The 26081-nt window shown below is 36.7% G+C and overlaps 1 protein-coding gene across 4 annotated transcripts in view; it reads right to left on the reverse strand.

Annotated features, from left to right (window-relative positions):
- Positions 1–26081, reverse strand: part of ANKRD12 (ankyrin repeat domain 12) — a 115046-nt gene that overhangs the window by 35379 nt on the left and 53586 nt on the right. For 3 of the 4 annotated variants that reach the window (XM_068562322.1, XM_068562320.1, XM_068562321.1), the window contains 4 exons: positions 25339–25485; positions 20769–20969; positions 19278–19420; positions 9534–9681 (listed from right to left, as the gene is read on the reverse strand). In XM_068562322.1, coding sequence (XP_068418423.1) covers positions 9534–9681; positions 19278–19420; positions 20769–20969; positions 25339–25485 — 639 coding nt within the window. The remainder of the gene's footprint in view (positions 1–9533; positions 9682–19277; positions 19421–20768; positions 20970–25338; positions 25486–26081) is intronic. The other variant, XM_068562323.1, reaches the window with a different exon arrangement.

Genomic DNA, 26081 nt, shown 5'->3' on the forward strand with positions numbered 1-26081 from the left:
ATACTGGTCATTTTGTGTATTTTATGACACAGAAATGCACTCAGTAAACACTAGAGGGTAACAACATATCACGGTCTTTTAAAAAGTTTCCTAATCTGTCTTATGGTAGACTCTAAATGTAGCTTGTCTATTTATTATGATGGAGCATTTCCTTGCTTAAGCTGAAGCATGCAAGTGAGGAAAGTGTATAGCAGCTGCTTAATAAACATGGCCAGATTATTGGCAGTCAAAGTAAGATAAGAAAAGGATGAATAATTATTTTAACAATGCCTGGCATTTTCAACTTTGCCCACTGGGCACTGTGTTTAAGTAATAAAACCAGGGTCTGCAAACTTGCAGCAGAATCTCTACTTTGGCAATTAAGGAGTGTCAGAAAGTTATCGGGAGAGGCGCCGTGTGACACCTCTGTTACCGTAATTATGGTTTATGAGCATGGTCTGGCTCTCTGAATATGACTGAGTTTTCAGCAGGGTAGCAAGAAGCAATTATTTGTAGCAAACACTATTATTAGATAGAATTCTGTCAGGAAGGTAATGTGGAATAAGACTGTGGAAAAAGGGCAGAGGTTGGGGGAAAACAACTAAAGAATTATGCAAATTTAAAAGTGCCACACATTTGTATACAAATAAGCTGTAGTAACCAGGACATGTATTTCCTGCAACAATATCATAAACGTCTGATATGCACAACATAAAATGACTACTCAGTGTGGTCCATGAACTTAAGGCCACTCTGCCAATTGTTTATTACGAATCTGTGATGAAACGATGAAATAACGGGCTTGTGCCAGAGACGGAAATCAGTTATGTCACGAGCACACTTAGTTCAGCTGACATTTTTGTCACAGCATTTTTTCCTCTGATGAAGGAAGCAGTGCACTGATGTACACTCTGGCACAAGCTCTGTATCCTGAGGCACAGTAACAGTCTGCAGAACAGCTACTCTCAGTAGCACTGTCACAAAGCACAATGACTAATGGAATAAACCGTTTTTAAAATGTTACACGTATAGTACCTTTTTATCTACTCCAAATTTATTAAGTTCTGAAATCCATAGTCAGTTATATTCTCTAACTTTGCAACACTTAAAGTGTATCTGTCACATGGATGACATAACATACAAGATGGGTAACAATGCTATCAGGCTTTATATGTACAAACGTCTATGGGCAGTAAAATGAATACTTGATTAAATATTAACACATTCTGAATTTAGATTAGATGACGTTAAGTCTAACAAGGACCTCATGTAAATTAAGCAATAAATTTGGGTATTTTTATCAGTCTTTTTCAGCAACTTCAAAATCTTTGTATGATACTTACGGATGATTTTTACTGATGATTTTTGAATCATTCCTTGAGGGATTTTGATCAAGCAATAATTCAGGCACATTCACCATGAGGAAAATAAGTATGCTGAAAAATCAATACACAGCTGATGAACACATGAAACAATATCGGTGATAATCAAAAAAGATTCTAAAAGATGTGTTTCACTCTAATGAAACATGGAAGTTCAAATAAGATACCTAACTTCTTCCATGGGAAAAACTTACTGCAGCACTTCTTTCTCACAGAAAGATTTTTAACCAAAGCTGCTTTTCACAGCTACTGTTTTCTGCAGAGACCAAGATTACAGAGTTTGTAGCCATAATAAATGGGAGTATTAACATACCATATGAAATGTTCCTAGTTTTCAAATCTTATTTTCTTACTTTCTTGCGGAAGCCTATGTAATTCAGCTATTATAATCCTGATTTCACATAGCACAAAGATGTTCAAATGACTTTCAGCTTGCAACTGGTAGATGGATTTGAAAATATTTTGAAAATAAGAAGTGACAAGGGTTAGGGGATGATTATGTTAGTATCTCCACTTTCTTAATCAGCTAGATCTCCAGTGCTTAAACAATGCCTCACACATCATGGGTGCACAAACACAGCTGTAGACTAATTGACCTGAAGAAAAAGGAGGAAGACGAATTTAGGATGACTATCAAGTTTAGGACATACATATAGCTCAATGATGAGACAGGAAAAACAAGAAGAGGAGTGTAAATGTGAAAAAAGAAGTTCATTTCAGGTACACTGATTTCTGTGGTAATTCTAAGTGGTAACATCCGGAGAGCAGTTAAATATATATGCATGAAGCGTAAGCGAAAGGTATGGAATAAAGAGATATTTAAAAGGCTTCACAACATAGATGGTAGTTAAAGCTGTAAGTGTGGGTGAACTTTATTTGGGAGATTATCTGGTATGAGAAGAGGGTTCCAGAAAGTAAATCTTTGGAAAAATGAACACAGGGGTGTATGGGAAGAGAATGAGGAAGAAACGAAGAGATGAGATCTGGAAGGAACCTGAGAAGGAACAGTCTGAGAAGCTGGAAGAGAATTATCTTCCAGGAGAAAAAGCCAGAAGAGAACTGCCTCTCTGAAACCAGGACCAGAGAATTTTAGGAAGAACACAGTCAACACTGTCAAATCCCACAGAGAGACTAAAAAGACAGCTAAGGGGTTTGTTGTTGGAAGATCATGTGCGATGTTAGTAAACACAGATTGGATGGAAGGTACTTTAAGTGCACCACAATGCACTTTAAGAAACTTAGTTGTGAAGGGAAGGGAATGGGGATTAAATAAACAGTGGTGCAGGGCAAGAGATTTTGTAGAGTCCTGTATATTTATGTGTACAAAAATATTATCACACAACTGTGTCCAGCTCTACCTCCTTTCCCTCCACCCAAGTCATCCCTTCCTCTGCCACTTGACCCCCAACACATGCCTCATTAGCAGGCTGAGATACATCCTTCCAGATTTTACTCCATGTTTATAAAATTTTACACAAATATATGTGCATATACAAACATACAGATTTTTAAAACACTGTTCATTTTACAAAAATGAGATATTATGATCCTTCGTCTTGACTGTTCTGACTCAATAATATCTTATGAAAATCTCTCCAAGTAACTGGTACAGTGTTAAGATATACCTTTTCATGGCTGTACAATAGTCTGTGGTGTGGCTATATACCTTGATTTATGCAACTGATCCCCTGTATGACTATACATTTTTTCTTTTGCCACTGAAAGCACTGCTGTAATAAACATGGCATATTCCCAGAAGTATGACTACTATATTAAGGAGCATAAGTATTTTTAAAACTGTATTTACAATGGTAAATTTTGACTTTACACAAAAGTAGACAGAATGTTATACTGATCCCCCATGTATTCATCACTCAGCTCCAATAGCCATCAATCTCTGGCCAACCCATACCTCCATTCATCCTACTCCTGTATCATTTTGAAGCACATCCCATTCATGGTATCATTTCATCCAGAAATATTTCAGTATATTTCTCTAAAAGGTAAGAGCCCTTGTATTTTGTTAGCTGTTGCCAGACTGTTTTTCAAAAAGACTAACAATTCACATACCTTTCTTTTAACCCCTTCTCCTATTAGGTAACCACTTTTATAAGATGTTGGTTTATTCTTCCATAACTTCTTTTTTAAAAAAGTAAGAAAATACATTGATATAGCTTTTAAACCCCTAAATTATCTTTCCTTTACCCTAACAAGTGAACAATACCTTGGCCAGGTACATAATTCTTATGCTGCAGTTCTTTTCTCTCAGTAGTCTATCTTCCACTGTTGTTAAGTTAGAAGTCCAATGCCAATGCGACTGTATTTCCTTGTAACTTGCTAACTCAGAATTTACAAGGAATTTGATCAAAATATGTCTAGGGGTATGTGTACATGCTTCTTCCATCAATCCACCTGGAGCTCACTGAGCTTTATAACTGATAGACTCGGGCTTGCTTCAGCTCAGGAACATTTTCTTCTATTTGTATAATTATGGACTATTCTCCACCTGTTTCTTTTTTTCCCTTTTGAATTCCCATAACTAGCTATTATTCATATGCTAAATCTGTTAGCGCTCCTACTATAGCTAGAACATGGAAGCAACTTAAATGTCCATTGACAGAGGAATGGATAAAGATGTGGTACATATACACAATGGAATATTACTCAACCATAAAAAATAATGAAATAGTGCCATTTGCAGAGATGTGGATGGACCTACAGATTGTCATACAGAGTGAAGTAAGTCAGAAAGAAAAAAACAAATGTATAATATTGCTTGCACGTGGAATCTAGAAAAATGGTACAGATGAACTTATTTGCAAAGCAGAAATAGAGTCACAGGTGTAGAGAACAAACTTACAGTTACCAAGCAGGGAATGGGGGGGTAGGATGAATTGGGAGATTAGGATTGACATATATACACTACTATGTGTAAAATAGATAACGGAACCTACTGTATAGCACAGGGAACTTACTCAGTGCTCTGTGGTGACCTAAATGGGAAGGAAATCTAAAGAAGAGTGGATATGTATACATATGACTGATTCACTTTGCTGCACAGCAGAACTAACACAACATTGTAAAGCAACTATACTCCAATTAAGAAAAAAAAAGATCTGCTAGAGCTCCTAGATCTATTCCCTAAGTCTTTTATCTTATCTCTTCTTTCAGGATTCTTTCTCTTTGTATTTTTGCTGTGTTGTGAGGATTTGTTTTACTTGATTTTATAGCCTAATCATTTAAGTCCCACTTCAGCTCATCTACTGTGTTGTCTGATTATATAATCATGTTTTTTACTAGCTCCAAAAAGCCTTTGCGCTGTCCTTGAATTTTCTTAAGTACTCCTTTTGTTGTCGCTGTTGAAGCTGAAGTAGTCCAAGAGGCAGCTCTCTGCAAGCAGTGGAAGGGAAAGTGGGCTCCCCCAGGACTGCCAGTCAGCACTGAAGCACCAGGAGGAGACCTCCCTGTTGCTGGACTAGGTCTTCTCCAACTTCCCCAGTCTCAGTAATGGACAAACTCAGCCCAGTTACTCCTTGGATCTGTGGGGGATGGAGGATTCTGGCATAATCCCTTAGGGCCAGTTACCCCTCCCCCACAATTCAACAAATATTTATTAAGCAATGTCTATGTACCAAACACTTTAGTTTACATTTATTGGAGGCTGAAGGAGTGAAAATACATACTAAAAGGAAAGCTGCCACCTTTACAGTTTTGCCTATAGCTTTAGCTCCATCATTACCATTCCCACTACAATATATTGCTTATCAACCCTTTAACCAACATTACATTTTTGTCTTATTCCCCTCTCCCCCCACAGTACTGGCTCTAGGTGCGCAGGCTTCAGTAGTTGGGACACGCGGGTTCAGTAATTGTGGCTCGCGGGCTCTAGAGCGCAGGCTCAGTAGTTGTGGCACACAGGCTTAGCTGCTCTGCGGCATGAGGGATCTTCCTGGACCAGGGCTCGAACCCGTGTGCCCTGCACTGGCAGGCAGATTCTTAACCACTGTGCCACCAGGGAAGCCCTTAACTGAGTTTTGTACAAAATGCCCCTGAACTATAAATTACCTGTTAAATACATGCTTAATATTTTAGTCTTGCCCATTTTTGAAAGTGTGATATGCCACTTAAGTCATTTTTATTATTTTCTACAGGTTCTTCTTATTTTCGTACAATTTATCTGTTGGGAAACGATGCTGTTGGGGTTTCCTACGGTCTGAATGTTGCTTGGTGCAGCTCAGCACGCTCCTCTGTCTGGGTATTTCCTGCAGATGGCAGCTGCATCCTGAGGACTGGGGAGTGGAGGAGAGGGGCATTCCAGCAAGGGCAGGCAATGCCTTCTTTCCTTCTCTTTTTAATTTAATGTTAGCAACTGTTGATCCTCAATGCTCCCATACATTAACTAACAGGGGGTTGCAAAATGGTCAGTCTTTCTTTTCACTCTTTTAGCTGGATTAATCTTATAAAAAACATTTCTCCTCACCCATAATGAGGTTACCCAGTGACAAGAGTTCATATAGGAATATGAAGGTGAAATAAACGACTGTTTTTTTTCCTCTTTTTTGCCTAATTTTTAAGATAACAAATTGGTTCTCTGATGACCATGATAAATTTAAAAATTTATCATCATAGACTCATGGGTTTAAACATATTCGATGGGTTTCAAATCTTTGCAATTAACACCCTTAATGAAACTCAAACTACTGCATTTTTGGCCAGTGGGGAACTGTTCAAGTTGTCTCCTAAGGCCTCTGACAAGACCTGAAATCTGAAATGACAAGATGTTCCAAGCTCATCTTACACATTTCCTGCCCTAGACTTAGCATCACTCATTTTTTCCAAGAAACCTTGGTTTTCTTTTAGGAGAAAATATTTCCTGATTATAATCTGGGTACTAGGAATGATTACTGCTACTGTCTTAGTCAGTTTTAGATCTTTTCAATGGACAAAGCAAAAAAACTTTATGTGTTTGTATATTTTAGATTTTATTTGGAAATAATTTCAAACTCACAAAAAGTTAGAAAAATAAAAAATAATGAACACTATATATCCTTTACCCAGGTTTTCCTCCTGTTAACGTTTTGCTCTCTTGTGTTATAATTTACTTTCTCTCTATATATACACATGTGTGTAAATACATTTGTTTCCCTGAACTATATGAGGGTAAATTACATATATCATGGCTCTTTATCCCTATATACTTTAGTATTTCCCAAGACATACAGATATTCTCGTCACCACAGTACAGTTGTCAACTTCATAAATTTACACTGATACGACACTAATCTACTGTCCATATTCCTTGCTAAATGATCTAATAATGTCTTTTATAATCTTTCTCCCCCTCCAGGACAGAAAACAGTCACGGAGCAGGTACTGCCTTTAATTATTACCTCTTTGGATAGCCTGGAACATTTCTATTGCCTTTACTGGTTCATGACACTGACATTTCTTAACCTTTGGTGACAGTGGCTTTTAAAAAGAAGCAGAACATTCCTCATGATTATACATTCTCAGCCAGAATGCTACAAGTGATGTTCTATCCTTCTCAGGGTACCACACGTAGAGGCACATGATATGCATCTGTGTCTCATTTGATGATGTTAATTTTGATCACTCAGTCCAGGTGGTGGATTTCTCTACCATATAATCGTTTTTTTTCCCTCCTCTCTTGTAATGTGAAAAGGTCATGTAAATATCTGCTCTTATAAAAAAAGAATTCTCCCTAGATTTACCAGCCTTTAGTGATTCTTGTCTAATCATCTTTACCATGAGGGTTGTAAATGATCAGGTAGGGGTGGGCACTGACTAGGAAGGGGCATAAGGAACTTCCTGGAGTATTGGAGATATGCTGTATCTTGATAAGGTTGGATTATACAAGGTCTATGCATTTCTTAAAGCTCATAGAATGTTTTATTAAAGAATTATTAATTTCACAAATGTAAGTATTACCTAAAAATCATATACAAAAACTGAACTCTAGTTATAATGAAATGCATGTTAAATTATTTAGAGATGTCCACAACTTATCCTGAAATGCATCAAAAAATAAGAATTGATGGGTAGATGAATAGATATGTGATAATGTAATAAAGGAAATATAGCAAACAGTTAACAACTGCAAAACATAGCTGGTGGGTACAGGGGGTTCACTGTACAATTCTCCGAATTTTGCTGTGTGTTTGAACATTTTCATAATAAAATATTGAGATTTTAACTTCTGCACAACAAAGAAAATCATCAACAAAATGAAAAGGCAACCTACTGAATGGGAGGAAATCTTTGCAAATCATGTATCTGATAAGGGGTTAATATCCAAAATACATAAAAAACTGGTATCATACAACTCAATAGCAAACAAACAATCTAATTTAAAAATTGGGCAGAGGATCTGAATAAACATTTTCCCAAAGACGACGTATAGATGGCCAACAAACACATGAAAAGATGCTCAACATCACTAATCATCAGGGAAATGGAAATCAAAACCACAATGCAATATCACCTCATACCTGTCAGAACACCTATTATCAAAAAGACAAGAAATTTCAAGTGTTGGCTTGAGGATGTGGAGAAAAAGGAACCCTTTTGCACCACTGGTGGGAATGTAAATTGGTGTAGCCACTATAAAAAAATAGGATGGAGGTTCCTCAAAAAATGAAAAATAGAACTACCATGTAATCCACCAATTCCACCTCTGGTTATTTATCCAAAGAAAATGAAAACACCAATTCGAAAAAATATATGCACCTCCACGATCACTGCAGCATTATTTCCAATAGCCAAGATATGGAAACAACCTAAGTGTCCATCAATGCATAAATGGATAAAGAAGATGTGGTACATATACACAATGAAATATTATTCAGCCATAAAAAAAGAACACAATATTGTCATTTGAGACAATATGGATGGACCCTGAGGTCATTATGCTAAGTGAAATAAGTCAGACAGGGAAAGACAAATACTCTATGATCTCACACGTGTAGTCTAAAAAACAAACAAAAACCAAGCTCATCCATACAGAGAACAGACTGGTGGTTGTCAGAGATGGGGGGTGGGTTAAATGCGTGAAGGGGGTCATAAGGTACAAACTTCCAGTTATAAAATAAATAAGTCATGAGGATGTACTGTACATGGTGACTGTACTTAACACCGCATTGCACATTTGAAAGCTGCTAAGAGAGTAGATCTTAAAACTCCTCATTACAAGCAAGAAAGAAAAAACTTTGTAACTACGTATGGTGACCATTACTAACTAGACTTATTGCAGTGACCATATTTCAGTGTATACAAATCATTATGTTGTACATGTGAAACTAATACAATATTATATGTCAATTATACCTCAATAAAAAAAAAAGTAAATGGTAGACCTTTCTCTTTTAAAAGTACAGATGTTGTCCTATTGCCCTCTGGCAATGGCTGAGATTAAATGAGTATGGTTTCATTTTATTTATAAATAATATAAAAGTAGTATTATTACCTAATTGCTTATAGGAATTGTTTACAATTTTGTAAAGATATGGCCAGTTATGAGACTTATTAAATTGTTTTCCATTGATTTTTGCCTGAAACATGGTGAAACCTTCCAATCTGTACATAAAAGACTTTCTTATATATTTTTAATTGTTTATGTTTATTTTTTTAAACTCTGAGTATGCCAAAAGTTTTATGAAATATTCTTTTCGGGTCTTTCCTTTTTAAAACTGTGACTGTAAAACTGTGCCTGTATTTTACAACAATGACCAGAGTTCAACCACCTAAATTGCAAAAATAAAAATGCAAAGATGACTCATTAATGCCAGGAAGAGTTTGGTTAGTGGTGCTCTAACTTATAAAAGAATTAAAAGAACTCAGATGTGGGATAGCTAGTGGTGGTAGTGTATAGCAGTGGTGGTAGCTATTAATGGGGAGAGAGGCTGCAATAGGCTTGAATGTAACATCAGCAATCTGTGGGGAAAAGAAATCACAGAAATAGGGCGAGAGCATTATGACTCCATTTACACAGAGGACATGTAGCAAACACCTAAATTTAGGTTACTAAATTCACCATTCTTAATAGCTAGATAGCATTACCTAAGGTACTCAACATTTTAGGTATTATAAAGCAGAAGTAGAATATTCTACTAAATATCAGGTCAAACAGGTGAATGTAGATCATGTGGAACAAACCTGTGTAACTCTCATCATCATCAGATAAAGGCACCTCTCTTTTTAGCAGCAATTCCAACTCCTCTGTTTCTGCTACATCCACTGGACGCTCCCCATGTTTATTAGCTTGAAATGGATTTCCACCATGACGAAGTAGCAGTTTCACTATCTGCAACATTAAACAGTAGGAAGACTCAGTCCTTTCGTAGACTGCATTATTTCAACCATTTTCCTCTTGATCACACTCATAATATCCTCCTGCTTCATCTCCTCTGCCTCCATTCCTCAGTGTCTATTCTAAATCATAATTACTCTCAAGTTCCATTTTCATCGCCATCCCCCTTCTGATCATATCTACTACAAAGAAATTTGCTCCTCAAAATTTAAGCTGGGCTATTTTAGCACTGAATCTCATTATTTTTCTTCCTGTTTCATCATACATTTGACAAATATTTACTGAGCACCTATTAACAAGCACTGCTCCAAGTTCTTCAGATAAATCAATGAACAAGAGTATAAAGCTCCCTGGCCTCTTGGAATGTACAGGCTACAGGAAGTCTCAAAAGAAGTATCTCCCCTCTGTTTCAGGCTACCATCGCTACCAAGGCTCTTAATCACCTGTTCCCCATCATTCTGGGATTTAAACTATCACTAACTGACATGGGTTTACTTAAAACTACTATAGCTTAAACTTCAAGGCCTCTCATTTTCATGGTCCCCTTACATGGCCCTATATCTAATTTTTTATTCATTTCTTAAAGAACCCTGCCCTCACTAATTTCATAAGCTTTGGGCTCCACAAACCAAGATGCGACTGGTTAGTCATCACTTCATTTGTTTGTTGCTCCTTATTCCTCTTCCTTTCTATATTTCTTAACTCTTTTTCGATTGGCTCCTTTCTAAAAGCCAATCTTTCCAGTTCATGTCTCTTTTGCCTTAAAATAATGGCAATAAAGAAATGAAACACAGGTTAAAAAAAAGCAACTGCTCACACCTATACTCCCCTCCTCTAGCTAAATCTCTCTTCTTTCCTTTACAGTCAAGTTCCTAAAAAGATGTTTACCCTTGGGGCCTTGACTACTTTTTTCTTATTGGCCCTTCGCTCTTCTACCTACAATTATGTTACCGTCAGTCCAATGAAATGAGTCTCCTAAGATCTGTAAATATCTAAGCCATAGATTGTTTCCCTAGGGCTCTGTCCTTGATTCACTTGATTCATGCTCTGGTCTACATCATCTCCGTGGAGAGCTCACCCACTCTGAATGCGATGACGATTAAGCAATCCACTCATTCATTTTCATTCTTGGGCTTGCTCTTTCTCAGCCTTTTTCTTGAGCTTCAAAATCAAATGTCCAAATATTCTTTGGATATACTGTATTTCAATACAAAAGCTGAAACCAATAGGTCCCAGAGTTCATTAAACGTACACCCTTATCTTTTATTTGTTTCCATTCTCAGTGACTGGCACCTAAGTATACCCAGTCACTGAAACCAGAAAGCTGGGAGTCATCACATTCTCATTTTTCACTCATACTCTATGTCAAATAGGTGGCCAAGTATTATTAATTCTGCTTCCCTAACATCTCTTCTTGTTTTGAGCTTCTACTTCCAGTGACATGAGTGTGTTCTATCATAGGTAAATCTATACTATAATTTATTAACACATTTCTCCCCTTATCCTAGACCATAAACTTCATGTGAGATCTTTTTTATTTATTTATTTATTTATTTATTTTTGGCTGTGTTGGGTCTTTGTTTCTGTGCGAGGGTTTTCTCTAGTTGCGGCAAGCGGGGGCCACTCTTCATCGCAGTGCGTGGGTCTCTCATTATCGCCGCCTCTCTTGTTGCGGAGCACAGGCTCCAGACGCGCAGGCTCAGTAACTGTGGCTCACAGGCCTAGTTGCTCCGTGGCATGTGGGATCCGCCCAGACCAGGGCTCGAACCCCCGTCCCCTGCATTGGCAGGCAGATTCTCAACCACTGCGCCACCAGGGAAGCCCCATGTGAGATCTTTATTCGTCTCTGTATTCCTAACACATAACTATGGTGTTCTCTGGTACTGAGGAAATATATCTTTTTTTTTTTTTTTTTTTAATTATTAGCACCTTTAATTATTATTTATTTATTTATTTATTTGGCTGTGTTGGGTCTTCGTTTCTGTGTGAGGGCTTCCTCTAGTTGTGGCAAGTGGGGGCCACTCTTCATCGCGGTGCGTGGGCCTCTCACTATTGCGGCCTCTCTTGTTGCGGAGCACAGGCTCCAGATGCGCAGGCTCAGTAGTTGTGGCTCACGGGCCTAGTTGCTTCGCGGCATGTGGGATCTTCCCAGACCAGGGCTCGAACCCGTGTCCCCTGCATTGGCAGGCAGATTCTCAACCACTGCACCACCAGGGAAGTCCTATCATGTCTTTTTAAAGAAGCAATATTAAACAGGATGCTATAAATTAGGAACTTCTAACAAATGAAAGTATTTAAGAATAATAAAGATTCACAGTGAATAATGAAAAATCTTTTCTAGACTACCACAGAATAAACCATCAATACAGAATACCTGAAATTTAAGAATGTATAAAGAAAACAAATTACGCATGATCTCAACTGTTAATATTTAATTTCCCTTTTTGTTTACTAATTTTTATCAAATTACATGTTTATGATTTTAAAAGATCAAACGGCTTTTCAAGGCTGCTGGTGAAGAACAATCGTCCCTGATATTTATGTTCATATACTTAAGTAACATACTTAGTGTGCTGCTTCCGTATTTTTCAGTTTTAGGCACTGCCTACTGTCTTACAATGGAAAACAATTCAGCTCTCTCTTACCAACTCCATCTCTCTCCTCCCATAAACATCCACTTCCCCCTCCTCCTAACTTTCCAAGATAGACATATTATTTTTTGTGTGTCATTATGATAAATATAAATGTTGAACCAAGTAGTACACCATGACAAAATTTCCATTCTTACACAAGTTAATTTTATCCCAGAGAGTTAATTATCTTGACTTTTCACTTACTCGTTTTTCTACATACTCATCTTTAATTCATTCCCCATTCTGCTACAAGTACAGATCTCTTCAATTCAATATACCACCATTTTTTTGTTAAACTCCTTTCTCCAAGCTTTCTAACTTGCTCTAAGATGGACTGGTTGCTGTCTAGATTTGCTTCCCAGTTGTCATCTTGGCATCTCCGTTTCTCCTATCATCCTAGAAATAGCCTTCCCTGTATTCTGTGGATTCTTTAGACCTTATCTTCTTTTTTGGTTCACTCCCTCATTTTGTTGAAACACCATCTCCAGCAGATTCCTAAGAAACAGTAAATGTTCTGAGATTTTTCCATGTCAGAAAATACCTTTATTCTGTCCTCACTTGATTAATATTTACTCTTGATATAGAATAATTTTCCAGTTTTGAAGGCATCATCATTATCTTCTAGATTCTAGTATTGTTACTGAAGTCTGATGCCATTCTGATTTTTTACCTTTATATGGAACTTGCTTTTTCTCTCAGTAAGCTTGAGGACATTCTTTGCCTCTATTGTTCTGAAATCCCAGGATAATGAATTTTGATCTTGGTCTTTTAACATCCATTGAGCTGAGCATTCAATTGCTCTTTCAATCTGAAGATCCACGTTCCTTCAGTTCTGAGAAAATTCCTGGTTTTATTTATTTGATAATGTCCTATGTTTTCACTGTTCTGTCTTCTAAGAACTCTTGTTAAGATAATACTGAATCTCCTGAATTAATCTTCTTTTTTCTCATTTCCCCTCCTCCACCTTTGTCTTTTGTTTCCTAGTTTCTTGGAGATTTCCTCAACTTTATCTTTAACCCTCCATACTCCATTTTTCATTTCTGTTACCATATTATTTATTTCCAAGAGCTTTTTTGTTTTTATTTTTGAATTTGTTAACTGTTCCTTATTTAGCAACCCTTCAGTTTTTGTTCCATGGCTACAAGAAACTCTCATCTCTTTGGGGAAGGTAATGTGTTTCTTTCTTTCTTTTTTTTTTTGAAGTTTCTCTTGGCCTTATCATGTCCTCCACATTTCTACTTTTCTATTTGCTTGTTCTGCTCTTTGCCTTCCATATTAGAGACCTTTCTCAAAGGTCAGGTGATCACTGACTGTCCACATTTAAGAGTAAGGTACTAGGGACTTCCCTGGTGGCGCAGTGGTTGGGAGTTTGCCTGCCAATGCAGGGGACACGGGTTCGAGCCCTGGTCCGGGAAGATCCCACATGCTGCGAAACAGCTAAGCCCATGTGCCACAAGTACTGAGCCTGTGCACTAGAGCACGTGAGCCACAAGTACTGAGCCCGTGCGCCTAGAGCCCGTGCTCCACAACAAAAGAAGCCACAGCAATGAGAAGCCCGCTCACCGCAATGAAGAGCAGTCCCCAGTCGCCTCAACTAGAGAAAGCCCATGAGCAGCAATGAAGACCCAATGCAGCCAAATTAAAAAAAAAAAAAAGAGTAAGGCACTAAAAGACTTGCTTAAAGTTTTTTAGGCATAGGTACGATCTATTGACAGATGGATCTTGTGCTAGTGTGACATGACTGGGCCATTTCATCAGAACCCCCTCTTGGCTAGTTCACTTTTCTATTGAGAAATCTTTCAATTACTGCCCTAGAACTATAAGCCTTAACTGTCAGCATTCTGGTTGACTGAGGTCTTAATGTTCAGTATGTTTTACTTAATTAGCTTACATTTAATCCTTACTCCCAACTACTCTTGTGGTATGTCAGTCCAGATGGTATGGTTTATACTTGTCAGGAAATAAACCTCCAGTCATCTGCCAGAGAAATGTGCCGTCATATAGTTGTGAAGGGTTAGGAAGGGAATATGAGGGTAAAAAACCAGTTTGATTCAATCCTCTTATTTTCAGTCTTATTCAATGGGCACCTCCAGATGAACCCAGACATCAATTGCTGAGCTTCAGTTTTTCTGGGATTCTGTGTTGAAATGGCTTTGCTTTCAATTTTCTTGGATTTTTAAAATCAGGAGCTGGTAAATTTGGTCTGTAGGCCAAATCTGGCCTGCTGACTAAGAATAGTTTTTATATTCTTATAAAATACTTTAAAAAGAATTGATAAAGGAGAAATACATAGGAGGAAACAGGAAGCAGAGAGAGAGGGAGAAGGGAGGAGGGTCAGTGGAGGTGGCATGTAGCCTGCAAAGCCCACAATATTTACTATTTGGCCCTCTACAGAAAAAGTTTGCCAAACCCTGTTCTATGTAGTCACCACTCACTCATTCCTCAAATTTCTATCTCCCAAAATATTGGTTTTCTTGTTTCTTCTGTTCTTCATCCTTGTGGGACTGTGTCCTTTAAAATCTCCCCTTTTAGGGGTTTGAGAAGGTAACTGAAGTTAAAAACTTTTAGTTATTATAAATAATGCTATAATGAACACCTTTATAAGTTGAAACTTTTTCCCCCATTTTTAGGCTTATTTCCTTCCGTTAGAGTCCTAGAATGAGAAAACAGAAGGATCTTGATACTACTGAACGCTTTCTATACCTGTCAGGAAATAATCAAAAAATATTTATTCCTGGGACTTCCCTGGTGGCCCAGTGGTTAAGAATCCGCCTTCCAATGCAGGGGATGAGGGTTAAATCCCTGGTCGGGGAACTAAGATCCCATATGCCACAGGGCAACTAAGCCCGCATGCTGCAACAGAGCCCATATGCTCTGGAGCCCACACGCCACAACTAGAGAGCCCGTGTGCCGCAACTACTGAGCCCGCATGCCACAACTAGAGAGAAGCCCACGCGCCACGAGAGATCCCGTGTGCTGCAACTAAGACCCTATGCAGCCAAAAATAAATAAATAAATATGAAAAAAGTTTATTCCTGACTATGATTAGACAGTTGGTTCATTCAAACATGCTACAATAACCCTAACCTAAATAACCAATACTTTACAGATCATTCTCATATGCAAAAAATTATTTATTCTAAAAAGAATTTAAAGTAACTTAAAGTTGCTTAAAACGAGCAGGCAGCAGGACTTCCCTGGTGGTCCAGTGGGTAAGACTCTGTGCTCCCAGTGCAGGGGGCCTGGGTTCAATCCCTGGTCGGGGAACTAGACCCCACATGCATGCCACAACTACGAGTTTGTATGCCTCAACTAAGAAGTCCTCATGCCACAACTAAAGATCCCACATGCCGCAACTAAACATGCCTCATTGAAGATCCTGTGTGCCACAACTAAGACCCGGCACAGTCAAAATAAATAAATAAAAAAATTTAAAAAAACCCAAAAAACATAGACAGCAAATTAGAAGTAAGTAAAAATGATGAGACAAGAAGAAAATAAACATAGGTAGTATCTAAAATAGAACTAAGAATAGGGCTATTATAAGAATGTATATTATGCAGTAATACACATTTGTGAAAGGTAGGCCAAAGATTAGATTCTTAGTAAGCTATGTTAATCCTCTCTTACTCGAAACAATTTAGAACAGATCTGTTTCTCCTACCTTAGAAATGTTTTATGGATGGCTGAAGTTGTCATGAGTGTTACTGAGTGAAAGAAATCTAATTCTTTGGTGGAGACTCATAATATATGGTACAAATATACACCAATGGGTTTTGGTATATCTCATTTCCCTCCTCCTCCTTGGGGACAAGTAAAAGAACAAGGAGAAAATAGCCCTCAACAGCTCTGAATTGTGACTCCTACTATCCTAGGCATGTTGGTAGGAAAAAAAGCAAAGATCTCTTGAAAATAGCATGCCAGTCTCCTTCTGGAAGGAGACTGGAAATAGTGTTTGAGTCTTTGTAAGTACATGAGCTCAAAGGTCAGCTTCTGGAAATATTTTGCAGCAATGTGCATATTTAGAAACTTGTATTCATAGAAACATGTCTTACTCATAAGGCATAGTTCTTTAACATTACATTTAGAAATCAGGAAATCTTTTTATGCAACATTTAAAGAAAAACTATTCATGCTTGATAAACTATCAACGATGCTTTTAAAAAAAGGGCAGTAAGTACAGTATTTAAAATAGCACAGCCAGAACATAAATCATGTATGCATGGGACTCAAAATTCAATGAAGAAAACAGACAAGCACATGAGTGAAAAATAATATAGTAAGTGCTATCACATAGGTATGTATGAATTGTCAAGGGAGCAAAAAAGACTGGAACGATGCTAAGCAAGGATCAGTTTAGGAAAAGTAACGTTATAGGCTACATTTTTCTTCAAAATTATAACTTGAGAATTATGAAAAATACCTTATAGAAAGATTTAAATGAGAAAAATGGCATCTTTAATTTCCAAAATATCTCAGTATATTTGAAAAATAGCAATATAAAAGTAGCCTTTTAATCTTTGACCTCTGACATTTCTATAACATTTTAGATTTCAAGGTATATTTATGTGCACAGCGTCTTTTTTTTCCTTCAAAATATCCCTTTTAGACAGGTATTATTTATTATGTGACTTAAAGATGAGAAAATGGAAGTTGATAGGAAAAAAGTAACTTGTTTGAGATCACTCATTTGGGAAACTGGCCAGCCCAGAATTGAATTCGTATCTATCTTCACTCCAAATTCCATTTTTTTCTCAACTAAAGTGGCTTTTAAAAAACAGGCACCACGACACTGAAATTTTTATTGTGTCAAAAAAGAAAATAAGGCAGAGAATGTTTGCTGCTAACAAGAGAAAAAAAAAAGGAATTTTCCAGCACAAAGGTATGAGACGACCAAAATCCTTCTACGTTATTCACTAGAGAGGAGAGACAGTGTACTGAAAAACAACTCTTCCAGATTAATGAATTATTACCTCACTTTGTCTTAAAAAAACACTGATATTTATCCTTTTTAGTCCCTTAATTTGAACTCCTATCAGTTTAATAAACTTGGGAGTGTCTTAGACCAGTGTGTCTTTGTCTTTGTCTTTGTGTCTCCTGTGTCTTTGTTTCTCCATGTTCTGGGAGAAGCTGAGGGTACTGGAATGCAATGGGTCATACAGTTTCAACAAGAAACACCAGAAGGTTATTCATTTACTGTGATGATTAAAATAATACTGGGACTTCCCTGGTGGTCCAGTGGGTAAGACTCTGTGCTCCCAGTGCAGGGGGCCCAGGTTCGATCCCTGGTGGGGGAACTAGATCCTGATGCATGCCGCAACTAATTTGAGTTCTCATGCCACAACTAAGAAGCCCGCATGCTGCAACTAAGAGTCTGCATGTCACAACTAAGAAGTCCACAGGCCACAACGAAGATCTCCCGTGCTGCAACAAAGATCCCGCGTGCCACAACTAAGACCCAGCACAGCCAACATAAATAAATTAATTAAAAAAAAAATTAATACGTATAAAGAAAGCCTTTACAACACTTCTTATCCCATAGTGAAAACACACAAATATTGCTGTGAGAAGTTAATGTAATGTGGTTCACAACCACTCCAGCCAGAGACTGGAAATCTCATGAAGAGACTGAGAATCTCACATGAAATTAATGGCAAAAACAAATCCCTGGACAGCATCTATGCTACAGATCTAGAGAGCAGCTAGTCCCAATTAAAGCAGGATACAAGATATCTTGTATACAAGGATATTCTCAAACATAATAAACTGATCAATGTATTTGACCTTATTCAGGGGCATTTTAGAGTTATGTCAGAGAGAGTAAGGAAGTACAGAAATAGATACATGGAAAACTAAATAAGAAAAATCAGAACAAGGCAGTGTAGTAACCAAGTTAATAAACAAAAATCCAAGAGAAAATACAATTATATTAAATTTGTGCATCTCTGAGAAGCAATATATATTAAAACCCTTTGCAGGGGGTCAATAACTAGTGACTAAAAATTTAAAAAGCAAAATAGCTTCCATCTTGTTAGAAATAAAGAGATAACTACTAGAAGAAACACCTACAAGAGCTGCTTTTGGTTAAAGGTACTGGGAAGTGCGGAGGGATGGGAGGGAGCAGGTAGTTATCTATCTTTATAAGCTAAGTAGTACTTTTCAACTTTTTAAACTATGTACAAGTATTCTTTGATAGAAGTTAAAATTAAATGAAAGAGAAAAACTACTTATGTGATAAACAAAATCCTACTTTAGAACCATTGCTAATAGTGCCCCAGGTTGATCTGCTCTGGCTGTAAGCAGGTTATAGTAATGGAGCTAAGCATTAAACACACTTAAAACATAAGCTACATTACAACAAAGACTGGTTATGCTTTGATGTCAACATGCCAGAGACTGAAAATGAAAATGGAATTTAAAACCCAGAATGGTTCATAATATTATATCAAAACAAATTAAACTTGGTATTTAAAGATACCATTAAATTTGCAAGCATATATAATCATGTTTGTTTAAATCATGTCTCTTTATTATTATATACATAAGCATCTGAATAATAATGTCAGCTAAAATTCAGGAACAGATGTTATATATAGAGGAATCATTAAATATTAATAAGTCTTAAAAAAAGGCATCATGACAATGTAAAATTTTATTTTAAGTAAAATCTGCTTTAATCGCTGCATCTAATTATCTGACAGTAGAATGGCCTTTTAAATAAAGATTTGCCAAGTTGTTTAATTACCAAGTTAAACAGGTTTTATGAAAAGAAAATGCTAAATCTATGATAGGAATTAGCAATTAGAAGGTAGAAAAAAGGGAAAATATAATATAGATGAGCTGATCATGCAATGAGTGAAATATGACACAAGATCGCATGACTAAGAAGTGAATTAAATGACTGGATTAAATTTATATTTTGAAGATGTATATTACTGCTCCTTCCATCATACTCACATCTCTGTGCCCACTACTAGCTGAATCATGGAGTGGAGTGTCGTCATCCAATCCTTGTGTGTTAACATCTGCTCCAGCTGCTATAAGTATCTTAGCAACATCATAATATCCAACATTGCAAGCTTCATGCAGTGGTGTCCAACCTAAAGTTACAATATTAATTGAACATATGGTTCACTTCTACTAATTCAACACATATGCTTTTTAGATACATAACCATGTGTGACATGCTGATTCTACATGCACACAGTACAGAAAGAAAAAGGAGTGATGAACAAGTTACTGGAAATAAGTACCTAAGAAAACCACCAATTTTACAGAAGGTTCATCCACAATCATATTATTTCCATTGGGACTAAATTATTTGACAAAAGTACTAAACATTTAAGCTTATCCAACAACTTGCTGTAATTTAGAACAATCATCTCAACTATGGAAAAAGAGTAGAAAAAGGCAAAATAAGCTTGTTAGGGTCTTTCAATATTACAAGACATTGAATATAGTTTCCTGTGCTATACAGTAGGTTCTTGTTGTTTACCTATTTTATATATAGTAATGTGTATATGTTAATCCCAAACTCCTAATTTATGTCTTCCCCCGACCCAAGGCTCTTTCATATACTCCTGATGGGAGTGTAAATTGATAAAAGATTTTTTGGAGGGTCATTTGCCTGATTTTCAAAAAATTTTAAATATGCATCTCCTCTGATTTAGCAGTTTCCTTTCTACTGAAATATCGTCCTTCCATAACTATCCACAAATATATTTCTACAAGAGGGTTACTGAAGTATTGTCCACGGAATCTATTCTATACACTATTATGTGGCTGTTGAAATGAATGAAGTAGAACCACCTATATGTACCAAGAGAAACATCTGTACAACACTAGTAAAAAGGGGAGACTGCAGAACTATAGGCTAACACAGATAGAGTGATTTGATTTTTTTTAAAAAAGTCTCTATGTAAATAAACTTTCATTGTACATATGATCCTGCAAGTGCACAGAAAGGACAGCCTCCAAATTGTTAACAACAGTTCTGTGAAAAAGAAAGAACCTGGGGGATGGGAGGGTAGGGTACCGTAGTATGTGAAACTAAAGGGCATTTCTACATTGTTCCCCAATACTTTTACTGTGTGAAACAACACTGCCACTCTCTTACAGTCCTTGTGCTCAAGCTAATAAACGGTTTAAACATTATTTAACTGTGATTCACCTAGAACCTAAATTGGATAAAAAATTATATGGTAATATGCCAAATAAAATGCAAGTTTAATATTTAAGTATTTGAGTAATTACTGACAAGGAATTGTAGCAGAGATCAGGGTTTTAGGTATACACTCCAAAATAGTTTTATATTAAAGTATACTTTTAGAACTCTTTCATTTCAGAAAGAGGAATGAAGAATATAGATTAAATTGTAACCAGCATCTGTTTAGATGATAAACTCAGAATTTTAGTTCCTGAGTATTAGTCTTTAACTACAAGTCTTACCTGCAAAATCTTTCACATTCACATTTGCCCCTAAACTTATTAATTCTTTGACTTGTTTTACATCTCCTCGAATAGCTGCCATGTGTAAAGGAGTTTCACCACGTTCATTTCTTTTATTAACTTTATCTTTCTGTCGAGATGAAGAACTGGGAGTTTTCTTTTGGGCTGGTGTTGTTTGTGATGGATGATTTGGTGTGGAATCTGTAAGAAAGAGAAAAGTTAACAAAAGTTCTAGACTAAATATTTTGTATATTCATTTAAAGGTTTTTTATAGGTAACGTGCTAACAGGGGGAATATCTTCTCACCCAAACAACCTGAAACTTGACTTGGATGATACACTAATAATTTGACCCAATTACATGTAGTAGATCTTCCTTTAGGGTTATCAAATATTGCAGGAGCCAATTAAGGAAAAAGTTTTATTCTGTCAATTCACAGAATTGGTTTAAAATGATAATAAAGTTATCAAGTATGCACCATGAAAGTGTTTGCTTAATGAATAATTTGATAAACTGCAAAAAAACATGTTTTTCATGGCATGTTATGATACTATTTCAAGAACTAGATGAAATGACATTGAAGGCTAGAGTTCACACCTCTGACTCAAACTACTGGAGTTCTATTCCGATATTAGGTGCAAATTAAGGTCATAGATGATTTTAGTATGAAATGAAGCTTAATATCTATGAGAAATAAGGACAGTCTAGAAAAAGGCCTTTAAAAAGTGGGTGATAAAAGAGGAAAAAAAAGTGCTTTGCTTTGATTCCTATCTTTTGATTTTTGTTCCAGTTTCTTTCTCAAAAACAAGAAAGTTCAGTTGGATGACACCCAAAGTCCTCTCCTCCCCACTTCAGAACTGGAAAAAAAACAAAACAAAAAACTAGTTTCTTAATCAATTAAGGATTCAAGACATATGTACAGTGTTAATAATTAACTCTGAAAATTTACAACTATTTAAAAGAAACAACAGCTCTAAGAGAAAAAAAGTCTATGGAAAATCATTTTCTGACATCATATAATAATTTCCCTGCAAACTGACATGATTAGAGCACTGAAGCATTATCATCCTTTTCTCAATAAGAAAAAGTTTAAAATTTACCTTTTGGATTTTAAAGTACATTCAGTTAGTAACAGTTTCCTATCTATGGATTTCTATAATGTATACTCCAGAAGAGCATGAACCTTGTCTAATTCATCACTGTATCTCGGCTGCTTAGAAGACTTCTTGGTACACAGTGTACTCACGCAATATTTGTTGAATGAATACATGATTCTTATTATAATATTTATAGTCAAGTTATTTATTTAGAAAATTAGTGGTTGAACTTCTTAAAAACAAAAGGACATTTTAAAATTCAAACAACTTGCAAGGAATTAATTAATTCATATAAAATTTTCTTAGCCATTCCAAAATGATACACACACAGACAAAATAACAGTAGTACTATCCATAATGGCAATCAGAATAAACAAAAACATGGAAAATGAATTATGTAATGGATAAAACAATGAACCCTAAACTCCAAGCATATCTATAAGATGGCAAACAGGTTGATATTTCAAAAGCTCTCCACTCTAGTACATATATTAATAAAGATGACTGATGTACCCTTTAAATGAAAAGAACCAACCGCAGAACAGTATTATAGTATTAATCTTATTTATATTTAAAAACGAACAGCAACAAAAGATATATGTTTGCATGTTTATATCTAGAAATTTTCTAGAAAATAAGAAACTGTTAATAGTGCTCGCCTCTCAAGGGGGGAGATCATTGGAAATGAGGGAGGACTTTAGCTTTTTTGCCTTACTGTATTAATTCTTTAATTTACTCTATGGATAGAGGTTCATAGTATTAAAAAAACAGTTTTAAAAAATAAGTCTTCCTTTGGGCTTCCCTGGTGGCGCAGTGGTTGAGAATCCGCCTGCCAATGCAGGGGACACGGGTTCGAGCCCTGGTCTGGGAAGATCCCACATGCCGCGGAGCAACTAGGCCCGTGAGCCACAACTACTGAGCCTGCGCGTCTGGAGCCTGTGCTCCGCAACAAGAGGGGCCGCGATGGTGAGAGGCCCGCGCACCGCGATGAAGAGTGGCCCCCGCTTGCCACAGCTAGAGAAAGCCCTTGCACAGAAACGAAGACCCAACACAGCCATAAATAAATAAATAAATAAATAAATAAATAAGTAATTAAAAAAAAAAAAAGACAGCCGGTGCTGTTTAAAAAAAAAATAAATAAGTCTTCCCATCTTTTTTTTTTTTTTTAATTTTATTTATTTATTTATTTATGGCTGTGTTGGGTCTTTGTTTCTGTGCGAGGGCTTTCTCTAGTTGCGGCAAGCGGGGGCCACTCTTCATCGCGGTGCGCGGGCCTCTCACTATCACGGCCTCTCTTGTTGCGGAGTACAGGCTCCAGACGCGCAGGCTCAGTAATTGTGGCTCACGGGCCTAGTTGCTCCGCGGCATGTGGGATCCTCCCAGACAAGGGCTTGAACCCGTGTCCCCTGCATTGGCAAGCGGATTCTCAACCACTGTGCCACCAGGGAAGCCCCCCATCTAACTATTAAGTCCGACTCAAAGTCAACATTTTACAGAAACATTTAAAGTTTAACACCGTAAACAACTTTAAGTTGGCCACACTCTTTCCCCAGTTGTGGGTGGAAAGGCAGAAGAATAACCAAAACAACATGCCCTACTTAAAAAAGCAGAAAGCCCTAACATGTTTTTATTAGTGAGAGATATAGATACACTCATGTTTAATGGAAACTATGATATATAGAAACTCTAAGAATTTTACCAAGTTGCCCCATTTTTTAAAAAAAGAGCTAACACTGGGAAAGTACACTAGAAAAACTGTGTCCTTTTCAATGCATTTCAACAGGCTGTTATGTTACCCAAAGTCTTACATAAAAAGACGCCTTGAAGTCAGAGCCAAAACAAAAAATTTTTTTTCTCTAGAGAAAAGTGATTTACTTTCTTCTTGTATTGGTCAATGAGAACTATACAACTTAAAATTTTTGTGTTGTGAGCTACCAGAATGCATAGCTAAATTCAATCAGTAGTAATAACTATCTCAGTCCAGATGTCTGGGTTTTATCTACTTTTTAAACCCCTTTTAATAAGTTAGCAAGTTGGTTTGTTCCTTCTTCGTTTTCATCCTGCTGGTGAGCCATCTTTAATCATTTTTGGAGGGCAAACTACCTGAATAAACACACACACACAAGTAGCACAACACCTTAACTGGAACTGTGAAATGAAATATGAAATAAATTTACATAGTATACTGCAGATATTCTTCCTTTTAAAATAAATTTTAGCATATCTTAAACACTAAAACATGAATTACACTCTTGCTTCTAAAAGTATGTGATAAGATTACCAGCTTACAGCAGTGTGCTAATGAACTGAAAAGTAAACTATAAACCCAGAAGCAGCTTTACAGAAACTAGGGTTAAAATTTCCTCAGTAAGGTAAAAGCACACACAGTTCTGCAACAGATTTCTCATGTTGACTGACCCAATTCTAAATTACAGTTGACCCCTGAACAACTCGGGTATTAGGGGCACCCACCCTCCTCACATTTGAGAATCCATGTGCAACTTACAGTTGGCCCTCCATATCCACGGTTCTGCATGTGCAAATTAACCAACCACGGATTGTGCAGTAGTACAATGTTTACTATTAAAAAAAATCTGCATATATGTGGACCCACTCAGTTCAAACCTGTTGTTCAAGTGTCAACTGTACTCATTTTAGCTGACAAATATTCACTGAATGTCCACTAAGTGCAAAGATCCGTGCCCGTGTATAGCTTTTCATCTAGTGGATGATACAGACATAAACAATTGTCACACAAATAAATATAAAATTGCAAACTTATGTTACAAGAAACTGATTAAATCCAAGAAAGGATAAACATTTAAAGTAGTTAAAAATAATTGTCAAGGACTTCCCTGGTGGCGCAGTGGTTAAGAATCCGCCTGCCAATGCAGGGGACATGGGTTCAATCCCTGGTCGGGGAAGATCCCACATGCTGCGGAGCAACTAAGCCCATGTGCCACAACTACTGAGCCTGCACTCTAGAGCCCATGAGCCACAACTACTGAAGCCTGTGTGCCTAGAGCCCGTGCTCTGCAACAAGATAAGCCACCGCACATCACAACAAAGAAGGCCGCACATCACAACAAAGAGTAGCCCCCGCTCGCCGCAACTAGAGAAAGCCCGCACACAGCAACGAAGACCCAATGCAGCCAAAAATATATAAATAAGTAAATAAAATAAAAATAAATCCAAAAACAGTCATTATAAAAAAAAGTTGTCAGAGGGTGTGAGGGAGGGGGATGCAAGGGGGAGGAGATGTGGGAACATATGTATATGTATGACTGATTCACTTTGTTATAAAGCAGAAACTAACACATCATTGTAAAGCAATTATACTTCAATAAAGATGTTTAAAAAAAAAAAAGAAATAAAACAATAAATACAGTTTGGCACTTTAAAAAAAAATTGTCAAGACAAAGCTACAGTGTGAGGAAAACTATGAACACACAAGAACTAGATGATGGTGTCACCTGGACTGTTGTCTCTTGCTGTCATCTGCATAAGAAGTGCCATCTGCTTTCGCTCTGAGAGTGGATAACCAAAAAGAATGCTAACTGGAGTGGACTTCTTATTTCCAGCTTCCTTTTTTGTTTTCTTCTTTTCTGGACCTTCTTTCTCTGGAATTATTAATAAATATGTAACAATCTGAAACAAATGTAAGCACTCAAAAGTAAAACATAAGGAGACTTCTTAAAAATAGATGATACATGTTTATGAGAAACAAGGGTAACAGAGGAACTTGCAATAGGCAGACAAAAGGGCACTAGGCTTTTATTATATAAGCAATTTTCTTCCTGAATGCTTTGAAAAAAATAGTCTTGTGTAATTTTCAGAAAATTAACAACATTCGGAAATTTAGTACTAGTAAAATTTTTAATGATTTGTTCTATTAAATAACACTTCAAACAATCCTTAGTTTTACATCTTTGAAATGCCTCTTTCATTCATTATAATTTTATTCTATTATTGATAAGTTTATATAGCAACGTTCCTTCATATTACCTCCCTAATTCCACTAATAATCTGTACAATCTTCTAAGGAGGTGTTTAAAACAAAGCATATCACACGGAGTAATTACTGAAAAAAAACGCCAAATCACTTTGTTTCAGTCATAGGACAGCTGAACATGGAACAGTATTAATCAAAGCTAAAACTGAGCAAATTAAAGATTCTATATGTGTGTGATAAGGGGCCGGGGATGGTTAATAGAGA

The sequence above is a fragment of the Eschrichtius robustus genome, chromosome 14 (genome assembly GCF_028021215.1).
Source record: "Eschrichtius robustus isolate mEscRob2 chromosome 14, mEscRob2.pri, whole genome shotgun sequence".
Classification (NCBI taxonomy): Eukaryota; Metazoa; Chordata; class Mammalia; order Artiodactyla; family Eschrichtiidae; genus Eschrichtius; species Eschrichtius robustus.